Source organism: Rhea pennata, chromosome 2 (assembly GCF_028389875.1).
Source record: "Rhea pennata isolate bPtePen1 chromosome 2, bPtePen1.pri, whole genome shotgun sequence".
Classification (NCBI taxonomy): Eukaryota; Metazoa; Chordata; class Aves; order Rheiformes; family Rheidae; genus Rhea; species Rhea pennata.
The window spans coordinates 17,774,497-17,795,067 of record NC_084664.1 but is presented as its reverse complement, the minus strand read 5'-3'; the positions used below and the strand labels follow the sequence as shown (position 1 = coordinate 17,795,067).

At 36.4% G+C, this 20,571-nt stretch overlaps 1 protein-coding gene across 3 annotated transcripts in view; it reads left to right on the top strand.

The window, feature by feature from the left end:
* WAC (WW domain containing adaptor with coiled-coil) overlaps positions 1–20,571 on the top strand; it is a 63,432-nt gene that overhangs the window by 40,575 nt on the left and 2,286 nt on the right. For 2 of the 3 annotated variants that reach the window (XM_062568988.1, XM_062568986.1), the window contains exons 8-13: positions 821–1,066; positions 3,340–3,462; positions 4,468–4,616; positions 9,002–9,120; positions 16,493–16,679; positions 19,800–19,927. In XM_062568988.1, coding sequence (XP_062424972.1) covers positions 821–1,066; positions 3,340–3,462; positions 4,468–4,616; positions 9,002–9,120; positions 16,493–16,679; positions 19,800–19,927 — 952 coding nt within the window. The remainder of the gene's footprint in view (positions 1–820; positions 1,067–3,339; positions 3,463–4,467; positions 4,617–9,001; positions 9,121–16,492; positions 16,680–19,799; positions 19,928–20,571) is intronic. The other variant, XM_062568987.1, reaches the window with a different exon arrangement.

Genomic DNA, 20,571 nt, shown 5'->3' with positions numbered 1-20,571 from the left:
AGGAGAAACTTTCATGTTTACTGAAAATCAAATTTAAAATTAATTAAAGAATGCATATTAATTGGAAAAAATTGCCATACGATGTGACTGAATTCAATTACTAAACACTTACATGGATAATAACCATTGGTACTTGCTAAAATGAGATTAATTGAAGTAGAAGATACAGGTTTTGATGCTTCATGAAAAGCTGACAAGTTTGAAATTAATTATGAGCAGATATTTTAGATATTTCCTCTGCTATGAGAATATTAACAGCTTTTTTTTACATGTATAGTACAGGTCATTCTGCTATGTGTTAATACTGAGCAATGTTGCTGGATTGTAGTTTTTTGTAATCTGTTTTCTGAATAAATGAAGCATGGCTTATACCCTCCCCTCAAATTTGATGCACTATCCTATCTGTTGATGAAGCCTGTGGACTTCACAAGTTTTTGTTCATCATATGTTTTCCAAAAGAAGATTGGAATTATAGGTTAAGAATATGAATATGTGCACGGTAGATGAAAAAAGAGGCATTTGGGGGTCAATTTTGTCCTAAAAGTTAGCAGTATATTGGAAAAAAAAATCCTGTTTTTGACACTGTCAACTTTCAGTCTTACTCCTTGAAGTAAAACATTTTTTTCTCCTGATAAATGATAGACTCCGATAGTCTTAGTTGCACTATTATCAAATACCTTCAGTGTTTATGTTTATATATAGCTTTTTTGTAACAATGGTTAAGAAGTTGATCTGGATTTAATGTGGTTATTTTACTAGTGACGATAGTTGTGAGGTTGTATGGGGGAAAATCGTAAATTATTATCTTTTTTCTGTTTAGAGTCTGCATCTCTGGACAAGTCTATATCTCATTCTTGCACAACCCCTTCCACATCTTCTGCTTCTGGACTGAATCCAGCTTCTGCACCTGCTTCATCTGCTCCCACAGTCCCTGTCTCACCTGTCCCGCAGTCACCAATTCCTCCATTACTTCAGGACCCAAATCTCCTTCGACAGCTGCTGCCTGCTCTGCAAGCCACATTGCAGCTTAATAATTCTAGCGTAGATATATCCAAAATCAATGAAGGTAAGGATACTTTTAAAGTTCATGTAACCTTTTATTTATGCAGATCAGTGTATTATATTAAGCTGTAGTTAATGCAAGCCTTACTTTAAATAACAAGTAAATAAATGAATACATAGATAAAGTGAGGGTGAATTTTTTTGTTTCCTTTTTTTTTGTTATTGTTGTTTAAATTAGCCAAATAACATTTAAGGTTATTAAACTCCTAAGTACTGATCTATATGAGCAGTACTGATTGCTGAGAGATTGGGGACTTAATTACCATGTCAGCATTAGTCTATTGAACAAAATTTAGAGCTTTTCACTCTTTTGTTTTGTGTGATGTTCTTTGTCTTCTGTAGTCTGTATTACTTTCTGTGTTTCCAAATACTGAAACTTTAGTGATTCTTAAATCTTGTTGTTGGTCAACTCTTTTCTTTAGCAGAACATATATTGGCCTTTCTGAATAAAGTTGAGAAATCATTAACAATATCTGTTACTTTCTGAGAGTTTTTGATAGTGGAAATATGCACAGAGTATCTTAAAACTTTAAAATACTCTTATATGGCATTATTGAAGATCCCACTGGGGAACATAGAGAAAAACTTCTGGTCTCCAGGAAGGTTTGAGTTCAGTACACCAAGGCAAAAATAGTCATTCTTGAAGGATTTAAGCCTAACATAAAAATGGTATATCAGTAACTGTGCTGGCAAGTTCACTTTTCTGTGTATGTGATCTATCTGTGTATTCCTCAGCTATTTTGTTGTGTAGGCCTAGTTTATCAGAAGAGAATTTAGAACTAACTATAGTACCTTTCTGTTCAGGAACAGGTAGAATTGATGCATTTTGAATATTTTATTTAAGATGATGTCTGCATGTGAGAGTACACTGAACAAGAAGGTGTTATGATTTTTTTTGAACTTGCTATGCAGTGATCATCAATTTAAATGACTTTTAAAATGACTTTTAGTAGTCATTAAGAAAGGTGCAAATCATGAAGGTCAAGATACTAAAAATATTAATTAAGATTTAGGACTGATCCTAAATTTAAGACTAATCATAGAATTATTTATGAGGAAAAGCTGTCTTTTGAATTTCTGTTTAACCAACAAATACTATAATTTCATTCAGGTAATAATTCTATTTACTAATAGGTAAATAGAATATTCTTTTCCTTGTGCTGGAAGAAGCTTTGAAAACTTTATTGTACCAAGTTGGACTAAAAAGTTGGGGTGTCATGATTGTTTGCGATAGAAAACAACATGTCCAGTTAAAAGACTCAAGTTGTATTTTACTAGAAAGTTGCAAGACTTAGGCAAGACTTAGGCGCCCAGTCTCGTTCTTTTGCCATAACCCAGCAGCAGCTGTTGTCTCTGTGTTGAAACAAAATTGTTTAGTATTTTTTGATAGCGTGAGGGCTTGGGCAGCACGTGCACAAGGGCACAGTGACTTACCTTGCACATCAAGACTGCCCTCACTTTGTGCATAATGCAGAGTTAGTCTGCATTTGTACTAGCAGCTCAGTTTTTCTTCCAGGCTTGGGCATGTTTGGTAAGCATTCAACAAATCTGTGGACCTTTTCAGTAATGGTGTTCAGATTCTGGATTCCATGAACTTGTACCATAAAGTGCTCCTCTCTTATAGTGCAGTTTAAAAACACCTCGTTGAAAATAATCTTTTTTTTTCCTTTCTGTTATAAAAAGTGAAGATTTGTGTGTATGTGGCCTTCCATTTCCCTTAATCAGAGCATCTTGATTTTATCTCTTCTTTTTCCTTGAACAAGAACATTTTTTTTCCCATGATAAATATTTCAGTGTATTATCACTTTCTCAGCTGGGAGCCCTTTTTTCTTCCCCAATTCTTTTTTCAGTTGTTGAAGTGAAAATACAGTTTCCTTGGAATGTACTTATAGTTTAAAAAACAAACAAACAAACAAAACCCACAACTTATTCTGCCTCTTATAGTAACAAATTGAACAAATGTTCTCTTTCGATTCGGTTACTATTGACCAATTGTTATTGGTTCATAAGATCAAACTGAAAAGCTAAAGTTATTTTATGAGAGGATTTTTTTAATGTATCCCTGAGGATAAGCTGTTAAATAAATTATTTGGGTTGAGGTGCCAAGCATTCATGAGATGAATTTCTGTCGCTGAAAAATACTTGTTAGCCCTTTGGTCAATTGTAGATGCAGAAAATCAAAAGGAAAAAGCAACTTAAACACGTTCTGCTTAGCTAGTTTGAACAGTTTAAACTGACATTCTGGAATTGTCACTAAAACTTAATGTTTGTTTTTAGTTCTTACAGCAGCTGTGACACAAGCCTCTCTGCAGTCTATACTCCATAAAATTCTCACTGCTGGACCATCTGCTTTCAATATTACTTCCCTAATTTCTCAAGCTGCACAATTGTCTACACAAGGTATTCAAAGTCGTCTTTTCACTTGCATAAAATCATTAGGTTGTGTTTTATAAAAGCTGATACAATCAAAACTTAAAGAAACTGTCTCATGCTGTCCTGTCTTTAGTTTAGAATTCCTTATGTAGCATAGAGTATGTTGAACATTTTTTCTTACCAAAGGTAGGATAAAAATTCTTTATTTGGGGAGTGGAAAACTGATAAGCAACTGAATCAATGTGATTCTCTGCTCTTTTGCTTTTGGGTGATTTTCTCTCTCGCTTTGCATGATTATTTTATATAGAGTTAGTTATGTCAGGTGTATACAACACCTAAATTTGTTCTGAACCTTTAATTAAACTCATCTAGTGTTTAGTATAATACACACTACTTCCTTGGTAGTGCATGCTTTTTCACTTCCCAGGCATGGTATTTCTTCAGGTATCTTCAGTAGATTCTGGTTCATAACTTAGTAAATTGAGTAACTGTAACAAAAACATAAATGCAGTCATATTGTTGTGTAGATGAAGGGTATTTCGCTAATACTAATTTTTAACTAGTAATTAAAACACTGGGGGTGGGAGGAAGAGGGGGATGTTTCTTTGTTTTTGGAAATCAGATATCCAAAATGGAATGAACAGGTGTCTAGATGCAATTTTTCATACATTCTGTCAGTTAAATTGAATCAAGCGCTTTAAAATAGGAATCACGAATGAGAATAGTTTAAACTCTTCATGTATAGAAAATCATCGCACAAAATCCTTGCATCTCCCCTTCTTCCCCACCCACAAACACCAAAAATTTTCTTCCTCACCCATATTTTAAAACTTTAGGCATATTCCAGAAATTTGGATGTTTGGGAAAAATACAACTCTTTAGTTAGGATTGTTGAGAATTCGATCATGGCAGTTGTTTTTTTCCTCTATTCAAATTCAATCTGTCCGTATATTATTTAATACAGCATACTAGAAAGAAAATCTAATTCACATCAGATGGTTTTATAAAAGCAGTATCTTTTTATCTTTACAGCTCAGACATCTAATCAGTCTCCAATGTCTTTAACATCTGATGCCTCATCGCCAAGATCATACGTATCTCCAAGAATAAGCACGCCTCAGACTAACACCGTTCCTCTTAAACCTTTGATGACTACACCACCAGTATCATCACAGCAGAAGGTAAGCTGCTTTTGGTTTGTAGTTTATTGTAGTCAGAAACCATTAACGGTAGTGTTAAATACTGCTGGTACATATCCTTTTACTAACATTTACATATGTGATGATGAAATGCACATTATCTTTCCTAGCTTCTTTGACACTTGTCATGATATAACTGGTGTTTTGAATTCTTTGTAGGTTGAATAGTAAGTTAATTCATTTTAAAAATGAAAATATATTCTTGTATTTTTATTTTTGCTTATTAAAATACAGTACTACTTAAAACCATTCAGAATTTTTCTGGCTTCTGTTGTTTCTGCCAGTCGTCTTTCACCTTGATTCTGGTTTTAGAGCACAAGTTAAAAAGTGATCTTTGCAGCTTTGTATTAGTTTGTTGGAGAAGGTTGAAATAAAGAAAACAAGCAGAAGGAACTGCAATCTTCTTTTCTTGCAGTAGATCTCAGGCATGGAATTCAAGTATCCTTATTTTTCTTTTCTTGAAGAAAAGCTTGTGCTTACTTCAGAAGGTACCTCATGCCATAGCAATGTCTGGAGACAATACTGAGCTATCAGTATACTAGTACATTTAAATGCTAGCAAAAACTTGCTTGAAGGGCAATGGCTGATGTAGTTTCCTGGACTTTAGCCAATAAAAGATTGTTAGAATGGGAGAGAGATTCATGGGGAAGCATGCTTTCCCTGATTTCAAAATTGGTTTAGAAATGGTGTTTACAAGGTCAGCAATGTCCTGATCTCCCCCTCTCCCTCCCTCCATTCAGAGTTTCTTAATTGGACAGTGACGAAGAAACATTAGTTGAAGCTAACTAGTAAGTTCCTAAGGGTCTTTCTAGGAATGGATGGACCTGCTGAAGAAAACACAAAGCTGCCTCTTATTATTTTGATTTTTATGATCCTTCTCATGTGTCACTGTTTAAAGGGGGAAAAAATGTCTTTTGCAGAATCTGAGCACAGATTCTCATATCCTTTAGAGGCTATATTGATGAAGAAATACTTTCTTTTTTTTTCTTTTTTTTTTCCTTTGGAGTGGAGTGGGTGGGTAGAATTTTCCTGTGCTCTTTCTCTATTCAGCAGATCAGAGCCTCTGTTTTGCTAAGCATGATTGGGAAAAGTAGATAGATAGAGGTATTCAAGATGAACTGTTCTCCTTTTTCCGAAGCTCCCACCTCCCCCCCCCCCTCGCCCTTCCAATTCATATTATAGATCAAGGATGAGGAGAGATACTGAGTTAAGAACCTATTATGAAGAAAGAATTTGTTACTAAAGGAAACTGAAGCTAAGGCTGTTTCTGCCCTCTACCAAGTAACCTTCTATGTTTGAGTTAGTTTTGTAATGATGCACTGGAGCATAAGACCTCTCTTTCTTTTAAGAAAGATCTAAAAAAAACAAAAGAAAAATCCAGTAGTTTATACAAGGTTATTTTGACTGTGAATAATGGAAGGAAGTTAAGAAGGAGTTGGACGCTTTCTAGAAGTTTACTGATTTCATGAGGTGGCAAGTTGTCCTTTTCATCGTACAAATCTTTCAAGAGTGATAGCTTCAGGTTTTAACCCAGTCTATCAATATATTGCTATATATATATGTACATATTTTGTCAGCTTCTTGGCAAAGAAATGAAAAATATTCTTCCTTTGCAAGGGAGAAATAGCTTCTCTGCAGTTAGGCGGTTGCATCTTTAGAAGTGTTACTGCAGACTTTGGGGTGAGAACAGAACATTTACATACATGGCTGTGATTGCCTGTATTTAGTGACTTGGTATGCAGAATTTCTCATCTAGTATTTTCAAATTAGGGCACTGTGCATTTATTTATACGTTTTTAATAGTTCTTTTGAAATTGATGACTCTATGGGCGTACTGTGACACACATTTTTAAATTACTGTATTTTAATCCACCTTTCCGTCAAAGACAGCATCTTAATGAGGTGAGATTGCATGCCTGGTTTATTTTTGAAGCACATAAAATGTGATTGCAGTCAAAGTGTTAAATATAATAAATTTCAGATACTTATTATCCACTATAAAGTCTCTACTTCAGAATGTCATTGTTTAATTTTGATGAACTGTTTTGCATGATATACATTGACAAATTTTTACCCCTCCTCCTTCTGTGGGACATCATAGCTCTTACGATGTCCCACTGTAGGAATAGCTTTCTATTTTCTAGCTAACATGAAAAACTTCTCAGATCAGCTGAACAGAAATAGTAGCAGCACTTGCCAGCAGGAGCTTTTCTGGTTTGTGTTCCTCAAATCTGGTGCTAACAGAGCTGCTTAAAAATAAATAAATAAAAATCAATTGTTTGTCTTCTAGTTCCAGCAGTAACACAGGTTCAATAACACATGCTTTCTCAATTCCATGATGAAAGAACTTTCTTCTATTGATAGAATTCAGTTCTTAAGAAGGTATCAAGACAAGAATTTAGCTCCAGTGTGAGCATGTCTGTTTTAGTACTCATTTAGATATGTCTGTCAGTCAGGTTACCTTATCCATTTCTACCAATTTAGGGTAAATTACGCGTAATCAATTAGTGCTGGGCCAGGACACAGTTTCTTTTAGAACACAGGCTAGTTGGTTTAAGGTGCTTCTGTGCAGGTGCAGACAAAGTTGAGCTGGCACTGTGCAAGCAGAGCTCAGGGCCTGATGCACACGTACTCAGGCTGACTGGCTTCAGAAACAGTGTGGTGTCATTTGCACGGTAGGGCTTTGGTCCGTATTGCATTTAAAATCAAACTGGTCTATCTGTCTGGAGGTATACTACATGCACATGGCAGCTAAAGTTGTCCCAAACTCAAGGATCTTATGCACCACATTTTGCTGTTTATCTGTGCCTGTGTTATATGGACAGAAACTGTTTTGAGTTTAAGTGATGTAGCGTATGTTACAAAGACCTGTCAAGCTCTGCGAGAATGTCTCTTACTGAGAATCTTTTGACACAGCCTCTGTTCTTTTCTATTCCAGATATCTCTGATTACTTACGTCTTTGAAACACTTGGGAAATATGGAATAATTAAGAGTTTGTGTAGCTCCTGTAATGGTGCTTATTTGAATTCATAAATTGTAAGGTTTTTTAAACCAAACAAGGAGCTATTAGTTTTCCAGTTTAGACCTGTGAGGTGATGGTGGTATTTCTGATGGTTCTTCCTTTTAAAATTGCTGCTGGTATTAGAACAAACTCAATAGTTGTTACCTTTCCTCATAGAGTGAGACATTGACACCAAATGTCTTCGTCTTACATTTCATAAGGATGCTTATTTGTTGGTTGCTTTTTTTTTTTTTTTTTTTTTTTTTTTTTAGTAAACTGATTTATGGATTGCTAGTTGAATGTTTTTCTAATGATACTGTCATCTCTCCAGAAGCAAGGCCTCCTCATGTGCTATTTAGACTTCTTTGTGTGCATGTGTAGGGGGGGTAGTTTTAAAAAGTGGGCTGTTTTTACTTTTAGACATAGTAAGTGTGTTTGAGTTTACATTAAGATTTCCTATATATTTAAATAAAACAAACTCAAGATATATGAGCTACTTTAGCAGAGGTTGATTTGGTGTCTGTGGATTGTTTCACAGGAGTCTGTTGGTGAAACAGTATTTTCTGGAAGTTCTGATAACTGCTAGTTAGTAATCTACACCAGCTTGATGTGAGCAAATGCTAGACAGACTGCCTAATTTCCTTCTGTCTGTTTGGATCCCTAGAACCTGGTTTTCTTCCCTATTCTTTAAAATATTTAGCTTGGTAGGTTTTTTTTTTTTTTTTTCCTGTGGCAAATAACATTTAGAGCTGCTTCCTCTCTTGCCCTTTCTTTAAAAGTGACTTTTTTGTTTTTTGTGTTTTTAATATTCCTTAGTTTTAAATGGGCAGAACAATTTGAAAGGGGATTAGCAGACTGGTAAATAAGCTTTCAAATTTTTTGTTTCTGATGGGCATGTAAGACTTACGACCTAATTAATTTTGTTCTTGAAAACAAAGAAAACAAGATTTACAGTTCTGCTCTTGGCACAATAATGATGTATTTCTAAGTAGAAAACTTCAGTGGAAATTTTGTTCTAGATAATGAGCAACTCTTCTGAAGTTGAAAATGGGCTTGGTGCTGAGACGGAGGAATTGGCCAAAATTGACGTTGGGTTGGACTGGTTTACCTGATAAACTTGCAAAGTTTTGAAGTGTCGTATGGATCTAAATTTAAAAATAAACTAATAAAAAGTTGTTATAACCGTGGAGCTAGAGATAATGAATCCTGCTTCTCATGTGAAGACTATTAAAATTCTTTTAAATTTAAGTAAGACTTTGAACCAAAAACTCCAGTTCTTTTACTTTGTAATTTCCATATTTTCCTTTGGTTATTTTACTCTAGTATTCCTGTGGAGGAGATCTAATAGAGTTTTGAACTTTTCAGGTTACTACTCCAGGTGTTAAACAAGGACCAGCTTCACAGTCAGCACCTCAGCAACCAGTAATAGCTGACAAGCAGGCAGGTCATGAGCCTGCCTCTCCTCGAAGTCTTCAGCGCTCAAGGTACATTGAAATACTTGTCTGTACTGTATTCTGTTTTCATTCCAGATCTACCATATATTGTATATGTTGCAATTGTGAGGTTTTTTGGCATATTTGTTGAAGCTGTGATTTAGCTCTACTGCTGCTGAAAAGATGCAGCCGAATAACTTTAGTACAGAGCTAACATGCTTGCTTCTCCATTTTAGGATTTGCATGCACTATTAGTGGTCTGTTCACAGAAGTAAAATTGAATTCATGTTTCTGCCCTGTCGTTCTGGAGTTAATAAAAGAAGTGATTCTCAGTCTTCTGAAAAAGTTGATTTCTGAGTTTCGGGTTTTTGTTTATTTCTGTGTGGTTATAGGATTAAATGCTTGAATGGTATTTGACTGGCTCAGACTTGGATGTTTGTGGTTTCTTGCTATAGTGTAGATTAGATCTTTAAATTAGTAATTAAGAGCTCCTGTCTGACATGTGATTTTTCTGCCTTAACGGAAAACATTAAGTAGGCTTCACAAATGCTTTTCCTTAGGCAGATTTTTTTGTCCACATCACAGCCTGTTCAAATGTTGCATGATATGAACATTTAGCCTTTGATTTACAAGACGGGTTTAGAGTCTGTATATTGTCTGACATTTCTTTTGCGGAAATGGGTTTTTTCTTCTGTAGGATGCTGTAGATGTTACCATCTTAGATGCCATCTAAGATTAGTCTTAGATGTCTGCGATGGAGTCATAGTCTAGAATCTTGGTAGGAGAAAGGACCTTTACTTGTAGATTTCCTTGAAAAAGTGCACCGTCACTGAGTTTCCAAAAGTCTGCAGAGTTGTACTTTCTAAAAGCTATTTTTTTACAGTGGTGTTACAATGGTTTTTTATCATGGGTTATGACACACACACAAAAAAATCCCTTTCCTTGTCAGCATCCTTGAGCTTCATGGTGAAACTTTCCAGATCATAAAATAGTCATGTCATTTATCTATGCTTTGGGACTAATAAAGACAACCTCTTTGACTTCTGTCTTATTTATATGCTAGCTAATTGCAGCATTTTTTCAAATAAAAAATCTAGAATAAAATTTTATTTGTGATTGGCAGCCCAGTCCCGGCGAATAGCCTCATTGAAGACTCAACTATGATACTGATCAGTTTGTGAGGGTACAAACAGAAGCAAGTGAGAAGTTTTTTAGTCTTTTAGAATTGGCTATCTTACGCAGACTTGATGTGGATCTTTGGCAAATGTCTTATCTGTAGTTCTGTCTATATTATGGTTAGGTCCTCTCTATATTGTTAGTCTGTCAGCTTCAGCCTCTGGCAATTATGTATAGTGGTGTTTAAATCTTTCTGAATAATAGCATCAAAAGTTGATTCTTAACGACCAGCTGAACCTTTTTAGTAAGGAGCAGTGAGGTTGTGGGGCCTGTGAAGGAGAAATGTTCCTTTTTGCTGATCCACCTTTCCCTATAGGAAAACTTTTTAAGGAAGATAGTGACATACCCTTGGGACCATTCACTGTGGCCTGGAGTCTGTTTGAAGTGATACTAGTGGGCATTTTGCCTGCTGTTGCATACCTTCACTTTTTTAGGTTGTAGGATCTGCTACCCTGGCATAACCCTTAACCACAACCACTTCTCTTCAGAGATCTACTAGCCCTTTACAAAACATTGTTCCACTTTGCATCAGTGTTTTGCTGGAGAGGGTAAGCTGAATTTGTCCTAGCAATGGCAGAGGTGAAGCAAAGGGGCCATGCAAATAACACCCTCTCATATTTGAGGAGGAGGCAGGTGAAACAGTATGCAAGCAGGGGAGAGCGTGTAGCCTACTGTCAGATATCGTGACAATATCCTTACCTAAAAGATTTGATAGTAGTTGGTATTATGTATCTTTCAAATTGTTATGCATTTGTGACAGTGACAAATCGTGAATCACTAGTTTCTTGTTCTTTAGGAAGTGTCTCATTTGCAGAAATACAAGATTAAGGAACAAGTAATTTGAGAAACATTAATGTCTGATATTTTTTTCCCTTTAGTGAAGGGGAGTTGAAAAAAAAATGGACCAGTTCAGACTTAGGTATAATCATCCAAAAAAGACTTGCTATGTCCAGGCAGTGTTTTTGAATTGATACAGAAATAAATGTGAATGAGGAGTGCTGCTGGGACTAGCTTTTGTAGACATGAAGAACAACAAAATGAATTGTGGACAGGTAATCTAAAAAGTTCTGTAAATTAAGTGTTTTTTTTTTCCCTATGTGGTGCCAGTTTGGATATGGATTCATTATGCAGGAGTTGGTCACAGTTGCATTTGTTTTGCTTTGCTTCCCTTATTATCGAAGATTTTAAGCAAATAGACAGTGCTCCCAGACCAGACAAAAAATAATTTCAGCTCCAAGAAATATGTAAATATCTATTGATAACTTTAAAATTCTGAACATCTCTGTAGGTGGTGTAATGAGCCTTCTGTAAGATATGCCATGAATTATAGATACTTTAGTAATAGAATTGAGTACCTACATAATTAAGAGTTAATTTCACCAGGTATCCTTACCTGGATTATTTTTATTTCCTTAAAGAGCAGAAAATATTTTTCCTTTATCTCTAGAAAATGCAGACATGCTAGGGGAAAGAGGGTTGAGCCTTTCAGGAGGTAGAATGAATGATTTTGTAGTTGTAGTAGTATGTTTCAGAACCGTCCATCTTTTTTTCCTCCCATGTTCATGGGAAAACATTTTGGCCTTAGTTTAAAAAAAAAAAAAAACACCTAACATTTTGTTACCTGTGGCGTAGACTATTTTAAACTCACTTAGCAGTTCAGGTATTTGACTGGAGCATTGGAGCATTTAAAAATAGAACAGCAATTTGGAACTTCCTCTGTCATTGCTGTATTAGCAGCTCCCCCTGCTGTTAATGTGGCAGTGCTAGGGAATTTTATGATAGTATGTTCTATTCATAATTAAGGTACAAATCTATTTTTGAAAACCTCATGGGTTTTGGTTTTTCCCTGGAACATTTGTGATATGTTGAAGAGATTTCTACTGATTAAGTTCAAGTAAGAGAAGTCAGATTGATAAATGAGGGGAAGAGAAGTAATATGAGGCTTTGGTCTCCTTCCAACAAAGGCATAAGCACTGAAGATAAAGTGTCAGTCCCACTTAGTTAATAAATGTATCCTTTCTCTGTATTGTCAGTCTGATGATGCTGTATGAGTACATAGAATAATTAAATTGAAAGGGATGTCCAGGTGTCATCCAGTCCAAGCCCCTATTTAAAGTTGGACCAGCAAGATTGGGTTGCTGATGGCATTGCCCAGTTGATTTTTGAATAGCTGTGAGGACAGAGTTTTCATAGCCTGCTTGGGCATCTTCTTTCAATGTCTGACTACTCCTATGGTAAAAACATATTTTTTATATATATATATAATTTGAATTTCCTGTATTGCACCTCGTGTCCCTGCCTCTCGTCCTATCACTGTGCACCTCTGAGAAGAATCTGGCTACATCTTCTCTACAGCCTTCTGTTACGTAATTGAAGACTGCAAGAATATCCTCCAGCCCTCCTACTCGGTTCTTCCAACTTATCCCAATGTGCCATGTTCTTCAGCCCCCTAATCATCTTTGTGGTCCTCTACTGGGATCTCTCAGTATGGCAATGTCTGTCTTGTCCAATTCTGGGCTCCCAAGTACACAATACTCCAGATGTAATCTTGCAAGGGCTGAAAAGAGAGAAGGAATTGCTTTGCTTAGCCTGCTGGCCTCACTCATGTTAATATCACTCAATATGTGGCCTTTGCTCTAGAGATGGGTATACTGCTAACATGCATTTAATTTGTCCACCAAGATCTTTGGATTCTTTTCTGCAAAGCTGCTTTCCATCTGCATTCATATCCAGCACCCACCCTATACTATTTCATGATGCATTCTATCCTAGCTGCTTTGATTTTGAATTTGCCCTTTTTGAACTTGGCTCCAGTTCAATCCATTGACCTGAGTATTGATCAGTGAAGGACGCTGCTAGTCACAGACTGTTGGTTGGACTTTGTACTGCTAGCTGCAACACTTTCAGCATGTCAGTCCAGCCAGTTTTTCATCTATCGTCCTGGTGAAGTATGGATAGGATAAATGGACTGTCAAGTTAGAAAAATACAGCAGGACACCATGTCGGAAGCCCTGCTGAAGTCAAGGTAGAAAAACGTTGCTACTTTCCCCATGTACACTGAGCTAGCCATCTCATCATAGAAAACAAGTTGACCAGGCATAACTTGCCCTTGGCAAATCCGTGCTGACTTTTTAAAATGGCCATTTTCTGTTTCATCTTGGAAAGAGCTTCCAAGATGATGTAGTCTGTAATTTCCTCAGGGACTGAGGTTAGGTCAGCTGGCTGGTAATTCCCAGATCCTCTTCATTGCCTTTCCAGAAGATGGGTGTAACATTTGCTTTTTTTTCCCATCATAAGGGGTCTCAGTCAGTCACTTGAAAGGTCATATCTTTTAGAGGTGATAGGTGGTGGCTCAAAATGGCATTGGCCCTCATTACCTTTGAGTGCATACCATCTGGTTGCAAGGATTTGTTGAGTTGGCATTGAGTGCTCCTTCATTCTTCCTCTGCTGTAGATAATGCTTTACTCTCATTAACTCTGCTGACATGCTCCAGGATGTGAGAGGTCTGAGGGCAGACCATAGCCATAAAAACAAAGGCAAAAAAAAAGTTACTGAGCATCTTGGCCTTTTTCATGCCCTTTGTCACTAGGATAACCCTGCCTTATAGAAGAGTAGACCCACATGTTCTGTAACCTTTCTTTTGGTGCTGATATACAGCATTTCTTACCATCACATTTTTCTGTACTTTCAACTCCAATCTCAAAATGTAAATGCTTTTTTTTTTTAATCTAATCAGCTCAACATTTCTACAGTTAAGTGTTTGCATTTCTAAGTTTCAGTAAGTGGCTAAGCCGATTAATGAGGGAGACATTAAGTAGAATTAACTAAAAAATGCTTTCTTATTTTTCAGTTATGCCATGTATTCCCTTTGCAACTTTTGCTTCCCAAAATCAAGGGAAATTTATGCATAAAATATTAAGAAAGCTACCCACCAAAATCTTTTTAAGTTTTTTTTAATATCCTAAGCGTTTAAACAAATTTAGGGGTAGTGTAAGGAATGAGGTTAAATGAAGGAAGTTGTATAGTAGAGCAATGTGTTGTACTTGTGTACAGCATTTGTGTGTCAGTGTGTTGATTGGTTGGAAAACTGCTATGGTTCTCTGCCATGTGAGTGATCAGGATAAATGGCTAGGTACTAGGCTGTAAAGATTGTGCAAAAATGTTGTGTTAGCCTTCAAGGGGGTAGATTAGTTGAAGAATTAAGGTAGTTTCTCTCAGATTTTTTTTTCATTATATTACTTGTAAGCAAGTAGTAGGATTTAAGAAATGGACTGAAGTTATGGCGTATGTTGAAAGCTGCTGCCACCATAGATGGGAGAATGATTGTGAACAAATGCATCTTGTTAGTTTAACTCTGTGCTTAGTAATTAGTACCACTATTTCCAAGTGTATGTAGTGCCTAAAGAAAAATGTAGTTGTGAGGTACTATTATTGTACTAGTGATGCTATTTGCTTGTGCTACTGAAGATTGCTGCTTTCTTTGTCTCCCTTCACAAGGATGGAGAGGCTAGAGGCAGGCAGTTCTTTTCCTGACTTGTCCATGTCCATAAGCTGTAACCAGCATTTTTCCTTCCTCCTCTTGCCAAAATACAAGAACAGAACTACTGTATGTGTGAGTGGAGGGGATGGGAGTGACTGAAAGAATATTGGAGAAGAGAGGCCTTGTTTTTGCAAGGACAGCATTAAGTGGAAGAGTAACGGTAGGGCAGAACTATGTAGCTGCAGTTCTGGTGGTTGTATGGGGTGTGGTTGATGTGAGAGTCTGGTGTTCATCTTGGCTGTGGTACCTGGGCTTCTGGATACACAGCAAGTAAATTTAGGTATCAGTGATTGTAAATCTACTTGGGGGAAATTTTTGTGACTTGTTGAGCATAGTGTTAGGTATTCAAGTTGTGTGCCACAGCTCTGTTAAGTGAGGTGATACAAATGAAAAAGGTAACTTCTTTGTCTAGAGACCTTACAGTCCAAGTATAAGGTGAAGGATGAGGACTTGCAAATAGCAAGTACAAGAAACTTTGTTAGATTAGTCAATCTTATCAGCCTACCAAAGATTTAACTAACCAGTGTCTACATTTTTAGTCAGAAATAGGTTTTTATAAAGAGATAAGGTCCTTGAAAAGGAACTTGATGTGCCACTCCACATATCAGGAGCATCGTGAGATAGGGAGGAAAAATGTCTTGCAAAGACATGCAATTTTGGAGTGAGTGAAGCGAGAGGGTAACTATTAGAGGTATGCAGTGAGAGAACTAATGTTGTCTAAGCAGTTACCAGAATGGTTTCGTAGATAATGTAATCTCAGACCCTGTGGGTGTCAAAAGACTCTTTTGCCAAAATCAGTATGAGAGGCTTTTTTAGTAACAAGAAGAAGAATTTTTGACCAAGAATTGTGGTTGCATAGTAAAATTGGAAAAGCTGTGTATATGAGTATTGTTCAGAAAATATAAATACTGGTTTTGCTTGGATATGGAGACCTGAAAGGGGACAGTCAAAGGCTTGGTCCAGGGTACAGAGCTTCTGATTTAATTTTAAATACAAAATGATCAACTTAACATGTCTTTTGTTGCCATGAACTTCTGTGCTTCTGTGAACAAACTCTTAAAATGAGAAAAAGGGCAGCAGCATGAGTATGCTCCAGTAAACCAGTCTGGTTGGTAACTACAGATGTGGTACTGCTTCTTTTAATGCTTCTGTTATCCTAAAAGTGAAGATGGACAGTATCAACAAAGTCACTTAGGAATTTGTGTTGCAACATTGGTAAAACTTCTCAAAGCTCATCTCAGGAGAGAGGGATGGCTTTTTTTCCTTAATGATTCTTGTGACACTTCCAATTACTTTGTTGAATAAGCCTGTTTGACCTCATTGGACACATGAATATTGAAATTTTGGAAAACTTGCAGCTATTTGCAAACATATGTTGAGGGAGAATGTGTATGTATATAATCTCTATCCAGTACTAAAATGTAGCCACTGCTTATGTATTTGTTACACAGCTATTACAGTTAAAATACTGTCATACTGCAGCACTCAAATGGTTCCAGTGTGACTAGGAGGTTTGCTGAAAGGTAGCTTAGGGTAAATTTATCAGGAATACCTGCTTATCGTTTAAATGTTTTATGTAATTTGTGGCTGGAAGCAGTGGGTTCCAAGTGTGTGGGTTTTTTTTTTTTTTTTTTTTTTTTTTTTTTGTCTGCAGGAATGTTTTATGTATGTTTTTAGATCCTCACTTTTTTTGAACTTTCTTCTAGTAGTCAAAGAAGCCCGTCACCAGGTCCAAATCATACCTCCAGCACTAGTGCATCAAATTCAACGTCTGCGCCACAGAATACATCTGTACGACCTACTTGTTCGTTAACACCTACACTAGCAGCACACTTCAATGAAAACCTTATAAAGCATGTTCAAGGCTGGCCTGCAGACCATGCAGAAAAGCAAGTGAGTACACTTGTGCATTGCTCCCAGTGAGTGTGTTAATGTGTAGCTTGAAGTCTGCTTTTGTTACATCTGTTGCTTTTTCTAGAAATTAGAAGTATCTTTTAGAAAAACAAAAACTCCTCTGCTTGGCCTTAGGTAGAAAAGGTGAGAATTAAATAATGTTAGAAAACATCGGAGGTGTGGGTTTAAGGCAGGTTTGCAGGTTTTGCATGAGATTGTCATTTAGCAATTGAGTGTTTTCAGTCTCATTTAACGTACCAGTGCTTTTGAAATTCTCTGATGGAAGAATAGTTATCATAACTGTTTTCTCGTACCGTCTGTGTTCTGTTGAAACTTACAAAGAACATAACAGAAACATAATTATTATATATGTTAAGAAAAAGTCTGCTGAAACTCATCTGTCATTATTTGGGTGGCTGAATTAAACTAATTGAGACTACTCCTCGGTTTAAGTTCCTGGATTGTTAGCTCAGCTGTGCAGTGAAAAAGGAGCTCTGCCTTATTGTTGTACTCAGTTGTTAAGATGATGTAGGTTATGAGTTCTGACTGTAAAAATGGCCCAAATTCATAGACAGAATTTCTGTCTAAAGTGCTATCCTTATTTTATAGCTAATTATGTGAAACATGCTACATTATGATAATATAGGGAAATTGGATGCATGTCAGCTGCTTAGAACACACTACCATACCATATGGGCCACTAAATCCTGTTCGCATCCTTTCTGTCACAGGCAACCTTGTCATACAGTCAGTTTATGTTACACAGTAATCTTTCTTAGCCCAGGTTGCTTTGGTCTTCTGAAGAATGATGGTGTACTGTCAGAAGCATACATTGGTGGCTTTTGGCAAGTAGCTTGTAGGGTGACTCTTAAAATAAAAGTACAAAGTAGACTAATCTTTATTTATGGACTCGTTTTTTTTTTTTTCTTTGTTTTCTTGATTAAATTTTTATTCAATTTTAAGGCATACCAATCTGTACTCAGCCAAACCATGAAAATCAGTTTCCACACAGCTGTGGAATGTCTGCAAAAATAAGGAAATGATGCAGCATATCCACTTCTCTCTATGACCCTTGCCCAATGCTTGGAAAATTCTGATAGTATTATTTTCCCTGTGTACTGAATTGAGATATAAACTATAAAATTTTATAACTGTATTAGGTATAAGTTAATGATTTTTCTGCAGTATCAGTAGATGAAAGAAAAGCAGCTAATACTAGGCTGCTGTGAACTAAGTTGGATACTTCTACCTTTGTGCCAACTTTCATGTGTTGTATTGTCTTATTAGCCATTTTGGATGATTTCACTTCAGAAGATAATGTTTACAGGCCGGTTTTGAGTAGTCACACTTAAGGGACTTAAGTCAGAGATAATTGATAAAAAAGAAAAATGAAGGAGAATGTAGGTCCAATGCATAGTAAAGAAGGTAAGTTAGGCTGAAGCAGAGAGGCTGAAATACATGATACTTTTGTTGCTTCAGCTTAAATTGAAATTGAAACATACAAACACGTACCAGAGTAAACTTAAAAAGATTAATTAGCAGGTATGTATTAAAACAGACTTCACAAAATGTACTGTGCAGTAATTAGTACTTAAAACAATTCTTGAACCACTAGCAGTTATCTCAGAGAACTCATGGTTGATCTGGAAACCTGGAAAATAATCCAGTTATGTGGTTGACTGGAAAATAATCAGCATAACTATCTACCTTTAAGCACCTCACCTCACCTGAAAGGTGAGAAAGGGGTATTGTAGATGGTCTGAACTCAGTAACTGTAGAGTTCAAAAAGTCTTGAACAGTATCTCAGTAGAAAAAAATGGTGATAATACTATTTAGAAAAGCTTGGAAAGAAAACCCTTGTAGTGGACAGTCAGCACAGATGATGGACTGTGTGAAATGGACTTTTTTTTTCCTGATAAAGTTGCAGGCATTGGTTGTGCAGGAAAATGGTACATGCTGTGTTGTGATTTACAGCAAGGCTGTTAGCACCTTTTAACAAGATTATTTTATACAAAAGGCCTTCTGAGTGAAATTACTTCAATGCGTGTGACTGGTTACTTTTAACAAAAGGTACTTAAAAGGTAGTTTGCTGTTAGTCTCGAGGCTTTGAGAAGACATAAGGAATTATGTCCTGCTGGTGAACAGGCTCCTCTTAATTTTTTTTCCATTATTCATCTAATTGGTTGCATTAATTACTTGTGGATGTCAACAGTGTCTAGAAAAGAAGACCTAATAGAAGGAACTAGAATGCAAAATGCCTTTTAGAACTGGAGAAATGCCAGAAGTAGATGAAGACCTGTGCTAAAGACCATTTCTCTTGGAAAGGAAAAATGAAGTGTACAAGATCTTAAGAATAGCATTGGTAAACAGTAATACTGCAGGAAAGAACTGCTTTGAACCATAAACTCTTTTCTTCAATGTGCTGCTTGCAAAAAAGGCTTCTTTCTGTATTGCAGCATGATACACAGGACCACAGAGTAATTACATTCTCCTTGGTGCTGTTGAGTTAGCTGGAGTCTTATATCCAATTCAGTGACAAGCCTTTAAGAAATGCACAAACTGGGGATAGGTCATGCCTTCTAAATTCATACTTAAGCCACTCCCCACTTGACTTAGTGGGAATATTGAAATGATGGAGTTTGTCTAGAAGGGAGAACAGCTGAGAGGGTTATGAACATTTTCTGTATATTTCAGTTGGAAAGATGATGTCATTTGATTGTTTGTGTCACTAAAGCTTAATTTACAAGAGAAATTTAAGTTAGTGATTGGAAAACGTGGATGGAGGCTGTTAATTACTTGAACAAATTTCTTAGCATGTGACAGAGCAACAAGTTTCCTATCTTCAAGACTGTTGGGTAAACTTCTTTTAGGATCAAGGAAATCTAAAACATCCCTGCCTCAGCATGGGCCTGAACTAGATGATTTTCTGGTACCCACTGCTGTCCACTTCTGTGATTCCAAATGAACTTTTTAAAGAGAATTTAAGGCATTTGTGATTTAGTGTTCATTGTTAGAGTGCTCTACTCTTTCAAGATGTACTCATCCAACAATTCTCTGGCTATAGCCAGCGGTTTCTAATGCACGATTCAAAATTCTGCCTTTTAAATTTAACTATTGCAGGCATCAAGATTACGTGAGGAAGCCCATAACATGGGAAGTGTTCACATGTCAGAAATTTGTACTGAATTAAAGAATTTAAGATCTTTAGTTCGAGTATGTGAAATTCAAGCAACTTTGCGTGAGCAAAGGTAAGTGTGTGTGCTCTGTGCTTATTTTCAAAATGGTAGTTCTCAAGGTGGTATTACACTTCCCATTCTGGTATTGTTCTGCATGAGGTTTATTTACTGATGACTTAAATGCAAGTATGCTAATGCTTACCAGGTATGAAAGCTACCTTCTCTGTGTACATTTTGCCTGTTTTCCACACAGATACTTCTTGATAGTCTCTAGTGAATATCGAGGTATAGGACACGTGTATGTACTTGCACTTAAATGGAAGAATCTTTCCAGAAAAATTAACATACTAGGAAAAACTGATCAACTCACAGTAGTTCAGGATATCTAAAATATATGTTCATACGTGATACATCATAGATCACGTAAGTGCACATCTACACAGTTCATGCTGGTCTTAAATGCTGTGGTTTGTATGAGAACCGTTTATTACATTAAAAGCCAGAGCAAGTTTGAAGAGTTCTTGATATCATGCTAAGAAAAAAAAGTCATGTTTGTTATTTAGGTAAAAGGCATCTGAGAAGATCTTGGGGTTCTTCAGTGAGACAATGATTATGGCAAAGTACACTTCTGCTTTTTAAATCAATTAATAGGCCATATCTTGTGTATTGCTTCAGCAGTACGCAACCACATTTTTAAAGACTATTGTAAGAAAATT